The sequence below is a fragment of the Rattus rattus genome, chromosome 5 (genome assembly GCF_011064425.1).
Source record: "Rattus rattus isolate New Zealand chromosome 5, Rrattus_CSIRO_v1, whole genome shotgun sequence".
NCBI lineage: Eukaryota > Metazoa > Chordata > Mammalia > Rodentia > Muridae > Rattus > Rattus rattus.
This window is the reverse complement of record NC_046158.1, coordinates 93,786,394-93,800,069: the sequence shown is the minus strand read 5'-3', so window position 1 is coordinate 93,800,069 and position 13,676 is coordinate 93,786,394. Positions and strand designations below refer to the sequence as shown.

The 13,676-nt window shown below is 40.1% G+C and overlaps 1 protein-coding gene across 1 annotated transcript in view; it reads right to left on the bottom strand.

Annotated features, from left to right (window-relative positions):
- The window catches only part of C5H15orf41 (chromosome 5 C15orf41 homolog), a 198,785-nt gene extending 187,800 nt beyond the window's left edge, over nt 1-10,985 (bottom strand). Inside the window, exon 1 of the mRNA XM_032903901.1 lies at nt 10,701-10,985. Within this exon, the coding sequence (XP_032759792.1) occupies nt 10,701-10,801 (101 nt within the window). The 5' untranslated portion in view covers nt 10,802-10,985. The remainder of the gene's footprint in view (nt 1-10,700) is intronic.
- Nucleotides 10,986-13,676: the final 2,691 nt, after the last annotated feature.

Below are 13,676 nucleotides of genomic sequence, written 5' to 3'. Positions count from 1 at the left end.
GCCTGGGCATTGGTGTGGTGGGAGTCCGTTCTCCACTGAGGAGCAAGCACGGAAAGTTATGCCACAGTCGCGCAAACAGAGAAAGCAAGGAACACTACTTCTCTCCAAGTTTCTTCATTTAAGCATTCGTGAACTGGGTCAGTTCTAAATGTGACCTGAACCCAACACTAGTTCACTCTAGGCCACTAAATCCAAAATAACATAGCACTGTTTATGATCTGCACACATAGGTAACACACAGTGCAAAGAAAATCCCAAATGCAAATTTGGGATTAATGGTAGTTTTATCTTTATATGTCCATATGTTATTAGTTGGCTGCAGAGAATATAGATCTAGGGAACTTTTACCTTCACCTACCAGAAAATAATACTTATGAGCTGTGCTCCGTGCAGACTGATACATGCAGGCTATAAGGGTCTGTGGGTTCTTTAAATTTTATACAATGAAGTCTCTCATAGCCCCAGACCATTTACCATCTTAGCTAAATGAGGCTTGAAGTGCCAGTTAATATCAAATTTTATAGCTTTGCCTACCAATATTATCAGTGAAAACAAATAGTAGAATAATACACCTTAAACAAAAGATAGCAGCTTGACGAAATTGTAGCCAGAAACAAAAAGGACTGAAAACATTTCTTGCTGGTTTAATTTCTTGTGTGGTCGGAGGGAGGCTGATTAAATGCTGCTTTACCCTATCTACACATAAGACACAAGAGTTTCATTCCACCATGAGTCCGAGGTACTATGCTGCAAGTGGCAGGGTCTCAGGGAACTACAGCATGCCAACAAGAACAAATGTCAAACCAAGGTGTTTATCCTCCATCTCCGTAGACCCGGTTCCCACTACCTGAGACTAATTACAAATACACACGCTGAACTGTGATTCAAGCCTGCTGTGTGCGCATCCGAGTCTTTCATCCGGCACACTGATCTGAGGAAGCAGTGAGTGAGCTGGCTGATAAGTGAGCTTAACCAAATGCTCTCATCCTGCAGGTCTGGAGGCTCTGGATAGCCTACAAGATGCTAACTGAGAACTTGAGGATTTCAACAGCCTTAAATGATAACCCTGGTAAATGCCCAGGGTCTGCTTTATCGCCCATTTCCTCCAACAGAATAAACATAAGATTAGAGGTAGATTAGCTTACTCTTTCTTGTTCCACCAGCAAAGCCTAGGTCCTAACAATGACAATTTTAAAAAAAATAAAAATAAATGTAAGTAAGTTAAGGGGAAAAGGACAGGGAGCAGCGGCAGTGCACCAGGTATTTTAAGTCTGGGGCTTAGACATGACTTCTGCTCCCAGACAATCACAGAAAAAGACTAGGACCCAGCACTTAGTTGGAGAAAGACAATAGTTCAATATTTGACTGAACAATGGCATGAAAAGACATGAATCTACTTTACTTTCTCTCCACATGAATTTCATTGTTTGAAAATATTTACTCCTATGTTCTTAAATTTAGGGAGCTAAGTTGAATAGTTTTAAACATATTTAGCAGCTGAACTACTACATTTTTAACACTTAAAAGAGTTTCTGAGACATTTCTACTCTGCTTGGAAATGAGAATTGTGGAATCCTACTGTTGAACCCCCAAATGAATCAGGTTACAGTCTGAACAAGACAGGAGGTTGAAAACATGCATTTTCTGTTTGCAGGCGTCAGTGAACAGAAAGACCACACCTCCACCAAGTGACACACTGGAAAGTGAGGGAAACCATATTGGGGCCCCTCGACATGATTTGGATTCTGAGGGACTGTTAGCAATGAGCCTCCTGAGAACAGAGGCATAGAAAGCGAGGAAGTGTGGAGTCGGCATTAGCTTCACGTGTGGTCAGGAAAGGGTGGCTCTGTGATCAACATACACCCAGTTTGGTTGCTGTGTCCCCACAAACCAGCTCACTATATAATGACCATCTCGAATGCATGGGGAACAAACAGATCACTCTCTTCTGGTGTCAAGATCCCCACAGTCTTACACGCAGCTATCTCTTTCCCTATTCTCCTTCAGTTAGGGTTTCATATCGGCCACAGTGTGCTCTATAAAACAGCCCAAGGTGTCCGCAATTTATCAGTAGAAAAGAGACAGTTTCCATCAAATGATTGATAGTATTTACCTTCACTAACACAATTAAAACAACAACATCAAAAACTAGTGTTTACCCCACCCCTGTAACTGTCATGACTTTTATTATGAAGGTCACTTTTCAGACTTGACTGTAACATATTACTTACATATTGTTCTGTTGTTAAAGAAAATTTAACCAATATGGCAAAGGGTATAATAAAAAAAATAGTAAATTCACCCCATATTTATTGAAAGTCAAATAATAGAATATTATTGTGCCATACTTCCATCAATCTTTTTTTCCTAAGAAAATATGTAATTCTCCTTTGCCATTCTCATACGGGTTACTGCTGAGAAAGCTGAGATAGGATGCCTAAACACTGACTTAACATGAATTTAGTATTCTAGTAATGTAAACATCCTCCCCACAAAACTAATAAGAAAAACAATCAACCTGTGGCTGCTTCTCAGAATGAGGCAAAGGGTTTTCCTGAATATTCCTTTACCGAGAATCCACGCTCATCTCGTCTCGGCAGTGTTACAAATACAGAAAAGTGTAAATATCTCACAAAAGCTCAACCTTACTTTAGAAAGCAGAGAGGCCACACAGAAGCAAAGTGACCTCTCAGAAAAACAGAGACCCAACCTACAAAATGACAACAAAACCAGAACCTTGAAATCTTACAGAATTAAAAAAAAAATCACTTTACAAGATTATTCCCAAGTATACACCAAACAATCACATTAACTTGGCCAGCCCATCCTGACCTGCAGATGCACACCTAGATAGTACATGACTTAATGCTACTTCCTCACTCTTGCCAATTAATTGTTATCGTTTGGCAAAGCCATAAACAACATTTCAGGTTCAATAAAAGCTTTTTTCTCCCTTTATGAGCCACTGTCACCTGTTATTTGGAAGTCAGGCTCACCACAACATTATCAGAGTGTAAAAAACCAACCACAAATTAACCACCACTCAACTCAATTTCAAGAAACAAAGCCAACAGAAATACTATTTCAGTTATGTAAACCAGCCCTAAGAGCATTAATAATACATTGTTATACTCCACTGAAATTCTTAAAAATTAGTGAGCCAAAGCCAAAAAGTTGTTCAGTGTCATAAATCAACTAGGGAACGCTGAAATATCAAAGGCAAGTTTCTGATATTTGCTGAAATATCAGATAATCAAATTGTATTTATCCAGCATCACATCATCAACTGGTCCATATGAATATTTCTACTTTCTGCTAACCTACTGCCTTTTGTCTCAAGACAAAATTGTGTACATATGTTTGGAAACGATACTCCTCAGAGATTTCATCTACTGTAGACAAATGACTACATTCTAAGAGCCATCCCACTCACAGTCCTTACAGTCTTGTCAGTTCTGCACTATACCACGAGTTTCACCTGCTCTGTGTTAATGCTCATCATAACCTTAAGGAATTTAACAGGGAGCACCAAGGAAATAAGATTCAGGAGACAGACTCCATGAGTTTGAATCCTACTTCCTCTACGTCTGAGCTCGGAGATTTGTCTCCTCCTCTTACAGTGCCGGGGCACTGACCTACGCTAGCATGTGGTTTCCTTAGGACAAATGGTTGCAAAAAGCAAGAACGGAAAACAGGACTCCTTGTGAGAAGATGTGACAAAATAAAATACATCCTGTGTGGCCAACAGGGGCTAATCCAAAGTCAACAGTGGCTCATGGCTGCCCCAAATTAAACCTGAACACTTCCAATAAACACAAATTAAGTGATATTTTTGTGCGAGTCTGTAACTAACCGTACTGGACCCTAAGTCCACCAAGGACCACTAAATTCAACATAGGCAGAGGCATAGCTGAAGCAGCCTTCACTCCAGTATTCTAGTTAAAGACAGAGGAAGATCACAAGAAGATGGCTGAGTACACTTTTTAGACAGAGGGAACCTAGTAACAGGTTTTAACTACTAATTTTGAGATTTTATGTGGAGCAGGAAATGAAGCTATGTTTTTAAATGAATGGTTGCCCACATTACTATCTAAGGATAGGAAAATAGTAGGAGATGTTGGGACCAACACAGAAAAACCATACCTACAAATCTGGAAGGCACAATTAGAAAACCCAGAGCCCAGTGCCCGAGGGTAGAGATTTAGCAAGGGGGTATACAGATACTTGTTGACAACCATGATCTCAAACGTTTGATGTTTAACTCAACTACATAGCAAACCGAATAGTCAACACGTGATTTAAAAAAAAAAAAAAAAAGGAAAAAGAAAAACAGAAACACGTGCCGGAGGGCTTAGTTTACTAGTAAAAGAGTCTCCAACAAATGTGTATTTTCCTTTAAATAGTACTTGAGGATAAGTGTGATAGCACTCACCTCTAATCCCAGCACTGACATAGATGTCTGTGAACTAGTACTCCTGGACCAGGATTATATAGTAAGATCACATCTCAAGATACATAGTTAAATAAGTAGATGATAGATAGATAGATAGATAGATAGATAGATAGATAGATAGATAGATAGATAGAATGAACCTATTCAAGAAATCTTTCAATTTCTAAAATTCTATAATTCTATTATATAGAGACATTAGTTATGTTTTAATCTGTTTTCTTGGTACTATAGGCTACTCTAATTAATTATAACACACCTTGTTTTTTTGTTTTATCCAAATTGTGTCACAAATGGAGTAAACACATAGTGAATTATTATAGATCAAATGTTCTAAGATAAAGTGGTAAAAAGTTCTGCGCATACCAATGAACAGCATGGCCTTACTGTAGGGTTGTTTTCCATAAAATTACAATAGTAGACGATACTGGTCTGATGAATACTCCAGTAAAACCTGAACCACTATTAGGTAAATATAACTACTGAGTTTTGTGAAAGACCCACTGATGGACACTCAACTCCCTGGGAAAACAGTAAAGATGTGATGAGAAACAAGTTGCCTGTATGTCATCTCTCAAAGGCATTCAATAAAGGAGTAATAGGAACCTTACCCTAGAGACACTCGGCAGTCATAACCACACCGAAGCGAATGAAGTTACATCCAACAAGAAGACATGTGACATCATGTGCCACTGACTCCATGCTAAGAAGGCCATGCCATTTCTGGGGTGCTGTTGTCGAAATTTTCTACCCTAAATCTATTAGAAGAAACAAAAAGCACACAGAGGGAGACTCTTTGGAAACAACTGATCAATACTCTCCCCAGACATATCAAAATCATAAAAGACAAACGGGAAATATCACATACTGGAGAACTCCTAGACTGTGATGCTAGAACAGGCCAAGTGTGTGTTGGGGGAGGGAGGGGGTGGAGAACTGTGGAGTTCAGTAAAGATCTGCAAAGGAACTGACCATAATATGTGAAAACTAATTTTGAATTCTGACTATTGGTCCAACGGTCATACAAAATGTTAACATTTAATGGGAAAGGGCAAAAGGTACTCTCTGGAATCTCCTACGAGTTCTCTGTAAGTTCAAACTTATTTACAGATACATATAATGTAAACAATAGACTGTTTGTGCAGGAATGCATATAACACAGTCTTAGAAGGAACAGTTGATTGGACCGGAAGTGTCTTCCTGAATTAGAATCCCAGGAAATGAAGTATAAAACTCGGACACTAAATACAGCCCTGACACTAGTTAGGTACTTGACTCAGACACCGATCTGCTAAAGGCAGAAAGATCTGCTACGACTAAATGGCACAGAATAAACAACAGAATGAGGGTAGATTTCAAAGTATAAAGAACTAAAGCTTGCAAAGCTCTACCTCTTCGCATTAAGTGGAAGATTCTGTTTTTTCTTACACAGCGCTGGGAACTGCACCCACAGCCTGTCTGTGTGTGCTGAGAAGTATGACTGAGCTCTATCCCTCAGGTGAAGGAAAGAATTCTACAGACAGTTAAAAAGAAGTGCCCAAATTTGATGAGGTGGCTTGAAATGACATAATTTTGCAATTTCAGTGAAAACAAAGCCCTGGGAAGTAAGGTTTCCCTCAGGAGGCATGGAATAAAAATAAAATTAATGCTGGGGAAAACATACATGCAGGTCTCTAAGCAGATATCAAAATGAACTGCAACTGGGAATACTCCGCACTAAAGCTGGGCATGGTAGCCTTTAGTCCCAGCACCCCAGGGTTAAGGTATGCCAATCTGAGTTCAAGGCCACCTAAGTCTACAAGGTGAGTTAATTCCAGGACAGCCAGGGCTGCACAGAGGAACTTTGTCTCAAAACAAAGCAAAACAAACAAAAAGAATTTAAAGATGAGCCAAGAGTGATGGCACACAAGCTTTTAATCCTAGCCTGGTCTAAAGTGAGAGCTTAAGGGATAAAACAAAAGGAGCCAGGTGTGGTGGTGCACACCTTTAATCCCTTCCCTGGGAAGCAGATCTCCAAGAGGTCAAGGCCATGGTCTATAGCATGACTTTTAGGACAGCCAAGATTATACAGAAAGACTCTATCTCAAAAATCTAAAATACAAAAACAAGACAAAGGAAAAAAAGGAAGCACAAATTGAAATTTAAGGGAGTTAAAAATCAGAATACTTAAAAGCAAACTAGAAAACGCCTAAAACAAAAAAAGACATAAAAAAAAAAATCAACACCTTTAACATGAGCACATCCAACAAATAATAATTTCATTAAAAACAAGTACTCCCACAGAATGGAGCCATTATAGAACACTAAATGGCTCCATGGATGCAACAGGAAAATTAAATAAAAACTATTGACACAACTTAGAACTTATTGTAATTGTAAAAACACTAGGTACAGTGATAGCCCAAAGATATACTACTGTTCTTGCTTGGATGAAGACCTTGATTTTGGTCCTGAGAAATGCAAAGAGAAAAGAAGCTAATATAAACTCGAATTACCAGAAGTCATTCTTACTTCAACACAGTAAAGATTAAATAATGACTGCTCAATGCTGGCAAAAGTTCTTAAAGATAAATATGCTTTGATCTGAAACAGTCAGTGGTTGGATTCAAGTGCAAACAGTGGCCTCCTGGAGTTCCCAAGTCCCTCTCAGGGGTCTACAAGGTCAAAGCTATCTTTTTTTTTTTTTTCAAAAATATAAAATACTATTTCCCTTTCTATTCAATTGATATTTGTGCCTATCATACACTACAGAACGTAAACTTCCAACTCTTTTTTAATGTGTTTTTCACAGAAATAAAATTCTATTACTTTCCCCTCCCATGCCCTTCCAGTGACCCTCTCTTGAGTCTCTCCAAAAACCCAACCCTCGCTCAAGTTGATAAGTTTATTAACTTACACCTAACAACAAATTGAGGCCAGGGTACTACAGCCATGTCCAAACTCATGTCCACTCAGCTTAAAAATAAAATGGCTATTTCATTTCAGAATATTCACTAATTGGGTGATATTAAACCACATCCTCTTAAAATTCTGTATGCTGAATTTAGAAATCAATAGGAGGACCACTTATCGAGATATCGTAGTATCCGTGGAGGAAGTCACCTGACAGAGCTGAGCTAGCCATTTTCCCCCCAGGGAATACAATTCTTACTTGAATAAACAATGAATGAAATATGATTATTCAGATTTGGGTATCTGGCAGACGTTTTTCTCAGATACAAATGACGTGAGCCTGTCATTTCAAGGAAAACAACTAATAGCATGTGTTGCCAATGGTAAAATTTGAGCTTTCAAGGGAAAATTCAAATATTAGAAAGCTCATATCCATCACTATAGCTTGACAGCTTCAAATCTTACAGACTTCTAACGAGATCACTGGTGAGATTAGCAAACATGTTTTTTTTTTCATACAGTAGAATGAAAGGTGACAACGTTTTGAAGGTTTGTATGGTTCAAATCAATATTGCATAGGTAAAAGACCCATGAAAGTTCAAAAAAGACCGCTGGGTTACAATGCAAGAAGGTGACAAGTGTCTGATGAGTTTCTTATCCCACATTATAGTCAGCCTTCAAGGAACTAGCATTTGTTAGGTTTTTGTGTAATAAAAACACCATAGTTTTTTTTTTTTTTTGAATCCACAGTTATCTAAAAAGCCTATTAAGTTTCTCTTTTTGTTTGCAACTACATATGAGGCTAGAGTTTCTTTCTATTTTTTTTCTTTTTCTGTGGCAATGTATACATGTGTATGACCACATGCCTGTGGGTATACTCATGCATGCATGTACATTTAGTGGCACATCTGATATCTTCTCCTAGGGCTCTCAATATTTTAAGACAGGGCCTCTCATGACCTCTTCACTGCTAGGGCTTCCATTGCAACTTTCCTCCATTCGACACGGTCAGGTGTGTCATAGCAATAGCCCATGTTAGATTGCTTTCTATTGCTACTATAAAACACTGGGACCAAACAGGCAACGAGGGGAGGAAAGGGTTTATTTCAGCTTATAGTTACAGACCATCACAAAGATAGGAACCTACAAACAGGAACTAAAGCAGAGACCATGGAGGGACAATGCACACTGGCTTGTTTCTCCATGGTTTGCTCAATCTGTTTTCTTACTCATTGCAAGACCACCCAGGCATGGGCTGGATCCTCTCATATCAATCACCAATCAAGGAAAAAAATACCTCATGGAGAGAGACAGGAGAGAGGCTCAGAGGGCCGGGAAAGTGAATGGAAATCTATAGCTATCCTGGGAGGTGGGGGTGAGGGTCAGGAGAAGGTTGAGGGATCTCAAGGAAGTCCCAGAGACATGGGATGGAGGAGGCTCCCAGAAGTCAACACAGGTGACCCTAGCCGAGATGCTTAACAGTGGAGACATGGACCTGAAGAGGCTGCCTCCTACAGGATCCAAATTCAGGTCCTCATAATCTGCATAGCAAAGCACTTTCCTCAGTGAGCCATTTTTCCAGTCTTTCCTCTTATCCTTTTATCAGCAACCCATAACAACCAGTTAAATATAAAAACTGATGCAGCTTCTTGTTTCTAGGGCAGATCTTAAAGAAATTTGCAAAAGTATACAACCATGTCTCAACCTTTTTTAGAATTATGGCTATTATACATAAAATGTCAACAAATAATATACTTACTGTTATTCAAAACAAATTTTGTAGCATTTTATTTAATTTCTCAGCTTTAAACTTTAGTAAATACTTAAGGATGTAGCCATACATATAACCATACAAAGGAGATATATATATGTGTGTATACACATATATACACACATATAGTGGGCTGGTGAAATGGTTTAGTGGATCAAAGCACTTGCCACCAAGTCTAACTATGTGAGTTCCATTGCCAGACCCTTCTGATGGCAGGAGAGAAACAATTCCAAGGTGTCTTCTGACCCCCCACACACACCTTGACACATGTGGATCCAAATACACACATATACAATAATGTTCCTTTGAAAGTAGTAATATGTGTACATAATGACAGCTAAGGATCAAAAAAAGCTCCCAAACTCCCCAGAAATGTATACATATATGATATAATACCCTCAATATAAAATACATGTGATATATGCATTCATCTTATCCCTTTTCCCCTGGATGACCAGTCACCACTCATTTCACTGTTCATGGACAGAACTCAAAAACCGCTAATGACAGTAATTAAATTCCAACTCGTCAACTGTGTTCTTGAACAGCAACTACTATAAAACCTCTTGCTGTAAGGGTATAGTACCACCCTTAGGTACGAACAATATTGGGAGGAAAACTTTTCTCTTTAGAATTTAGGAAAATTGCTCTACCAACTATCAGGTCCTAAGATATGCTTCAGTTTGCATTGGTACCTATTGTCCAATAACTTGTCTTTCCCAATGAAATATCTCTGCTGATACTTGGTCAAAGACTATGCATTACTGATAGGAAAGCTCTCTATTAGGGGTAATTCCTCAATGTCATAATACATTTGAATAAGAAAAAAATATGTACAAAATGTCCTGTGTTATTTAACATATTAATTATAACCTAGTTGTCTTGAACAGGTTCTTCAAGTAATGCTTGGATCTCAGTTTTCACATCTTTGAAATGGAAAATCTATGTTATATAATCTCTAAAAGACCTTTCCTAGCAGGTGGGGAAATCCTAAAATACCACAGCAAAATGAAAACCTTCAGACCTTGAGATCCAAATGGCCAGACTCAAGAGTGTGACTCCTACACTAACGTCCTCGACTCTATTAAGAATCTTTTCATTGCATAGTCAGCCAAGACAAGGTCCCCTTGCTTGTCACCAATGGCAACCCTAAAGGGTCCTGTTCATTCTAGATCTAGGTGTCTATGCCAAGCTGGCAGCAAGCCAATGCGATAAACCACCATATCAGGTTTTTACTTTGCAGAGATCCCATTGCCCATTATCCATTGCTAATACCTGTGGATTAACCACTGGTCATCTATAAAGCACCTACTATGTGTACACCCCCATGCCTGCAATACATATCATGTTTTCAATAAACATCTGTTGACTTGGATTCAACTCCAAGGCTCCAGTGGCTCCTGGGGCCTCAGCCATTAACTGTTCTGTATGGTAGGCAGGTGAAAGGTAGAGAGCATTCTCATGATCTTCGTCCTAACCCGTCACTATGTTCCTCCCATTTGTGTGTGACACGTGGCTTCTATGTCTGCCAGGGTGGCGGGAACTGGGCTGAAGGTAACTGTTGTGAGAGGGGAGATGGGGACTTACCTGGGGAACCTCTGCTTCAGCTTCCTCAGGCTCTGCCTAGTGGGCGGTACAGACACTAGGCACTGGGCTATCTCCTCGTACTGGGCTTTGGTTAGTATCATATTGGGCCCAAGGAAAAAATCACCTTTGGGCTCGTGCACGCTTAGTGCCTAAAAGCTAGGGAAGGGCAGACTGCGGCACGACCCCGGGCCCTCCTCTTCCTTAGCTATTCCCTAAGCCCCCAAAGCACACCCCTCTAGCTGCACCGCGGGGCGGAGACAAGCCGCGTCCCAGGCTTCACCTCTGTGGGAGAGGCGGGCTGTAGAACTGTGTGCGCCCGCAGAGTGTACTGAGCAGCCGCAGTAAAACGGGCCGAAGGCAACTACCCGCCATCTTAGGTAAGGGCAAAGCAACCAGGAAGTGGCGGCTGAGGACCGAATTCTATTTGTGTCTTTAGGGGCAGGTGTCCCCAGCTTCACCTCCCTGAGATCGGAACACAGACGCCCATTGAAACCTCTCTGCCAGCTGCGAGAAACGTAGACGGCCCGTCTCACAGTTCACGGGCCGGGTCTCACGGGTGCTCCTCCAGCCTTGAGCTGGAAACCCGGAAGTGCTGTCTGGGCGCGGGATTTGAATGCGTTTTTTTTTTTCCAGACACGCCCAGTTCTGCGGCTCTGAGCAGATGGCCTGCAAAGAAGCAAGGTGAGCAGAGGATAAGCAGTGGAAAGGATCTCTGCGAGCCAGCAGTTTGGCCAGTGATTGGAAAGTTCTTCAGCCTCTCTCATGGAAAGCAATGCTGTTTTGTTTGTTTGTTCTTTGTTTTTGTTTTGTTTTTGAGAACTTAAGAGCTGCATCTTAAAATAACTGGCAGTAGAATGTTAATTTCACCCCCTTATATTCCTGGCCCCCCAAATAGTGAGTGCACAATAATGTGTAGAAACATGAACTTCTGGGTTAATATATTAGAACATCAGCCCCTCTAAATTTTTTTAACCTTTGCTTCTAAGATGGGCATATGGTGTGTGTGTTCTCTTCAAATTTAAACGTTTTGAGCAAATGGAAGAAAATCTGTTTAGGATTTAGCGCACTTAAACCGTTTACTGCTTTCATTTGGTGTAAAGTGTAAGTTGGAAGATTGGCCTAGATAAGACCCCATTGATAAATTTCTTAATCCATCAAAGTCCCAATTATTTTACCTATAAAACTTTGTAATTCATGAGGCTGGTTTTAAAACAAATAAGGTATATAGCCAAGTTATGGAATCACCCTAGATGTCAGTCAACGGATGAGAGAATAAACAAAATGTGGTATAGAAACACAGTTATACAGATTAAAATGATGTCTACTTCTGGAAAAAAAAGGACCCAAACAAATATTTTGTGTTTCCTCCCATTTGTGGACCTTCAGTTTTAAAAGGATCACAAGTGCACACACGTTTACATAACTCACATATATTCGTGAAAGAAAGCAGAGATACACTGAGCAAGAAATAAGATTGGGGGAGTGTGGCCATGATAAACATGAAAGAATTTATATTTGTGAAATCAGCACTACATACAATGACCATCTGTCAATAAAAACAATCAGATAGTACAAGAAAATTTTACTTCGACAGCATTCAGCAGATAATCTGTATAGCCTAAATGAGTTAAGTAATAAGTTGCTTAAGTAAACTGGAGAGGATGTTTACTAGATAGCGCTTTGTGGATTTTCTTATAAAGACTCACTTAATCCCAGTAACTTCCCCTGGTGCAGGTTCTATCGACATTATTGCTCTGTCCTTCCTTTGTTTAGAATGAACAAAGGCATAAAAGGTCAAGGAACTTCCCAGAGGTCATGAGAACAAGTCAATAGCCAGAGCGAGATTCAAGCGAAAATTGGTATGTGGTATTTCTGCCTCTCAACAATGTGTAAGCACTTCACCTCGTAGTCACTCTCCTAAACCCCCAGGGTAAGGATTTTGTTCTAAGTAAATACTCTAATTTTTAAAAAAAATCATATACAAAGGGCTCTTTTTCCCCTTTAGTGTCTTACTACTTTATTTTCTCTATAGTTCCCAAAGTCCAGTATCAACAGTGGATCCTGGAGCAAGCACTGCTAGTTTCTAGATCTTTCTATCAGAATGTTTCCTTCCCATATGCTTTACATCTAGATCTGGTTGTGTGACATTAGTGCATAACTGTTATTTATGGCAGTGTAGCCTGGAGTTGCCACCTGGTTAGTTTGTTGCTGACCCTGCCGTGACTTGTGCATGAAAGCTGACTGACGAGAAGCAGACACCACTTGGTTCCCCATTCGTCTCCCCTTCACGGCTTCACTCCTTCCAGTTCACAGCCATCGGGTTTTTATAGAAAACACCAGTTCAAGGATGTTTGCACTAGTTATTTTTATAGCAACCCCTCTCCCCGGCTTTTGTCCTGCCCTCGCCCTCACAACCCTTACAGAAAATGCCAGGTTTGTTTGCTTGTTTTTATTTTGAACATGCCGGCAGCTTACAATTTTGACTCAAATCCGGTTGATTGTTTATAAAGTTAGTCCTGGGAGAAAAGGAGGGTTCTGTGCTGCTTTCATTGGCAGTGGCATATTAAGTACAAAGTAAGAACTGAGCAGAGCTGTTCTGTTGATGCTTAATTGGCCTCTTTTCCCTCCTGACAGAAATGCTTGCAATTGGCTGAGCGTGCACATGAGGCTTCCTTTCTTCCTGCTTCTGTCAGATTTGCTCTCATCTCTCATCACACCCTTCTGTCTTTCATCTGCTATTGTTTCTTCTAGGGCTTCCTCTCTATGTTGGAAGTTCGTGCCCCTGTTTTTCAGTCAGCCAGAAATATCATTTCCTCACGAAGTGATGGAGGGCTATGAAATAAAAATCACAAGACTAAAACCTGAAACAAACAAGAAACCAACCTAGTCAGCTACCTTTTCGGACTTGGCCATGGAATGTCCAATCTGGAACAACTGACGGGTTATCCTGAATGCTCTGACACTAAGCACAAGCAA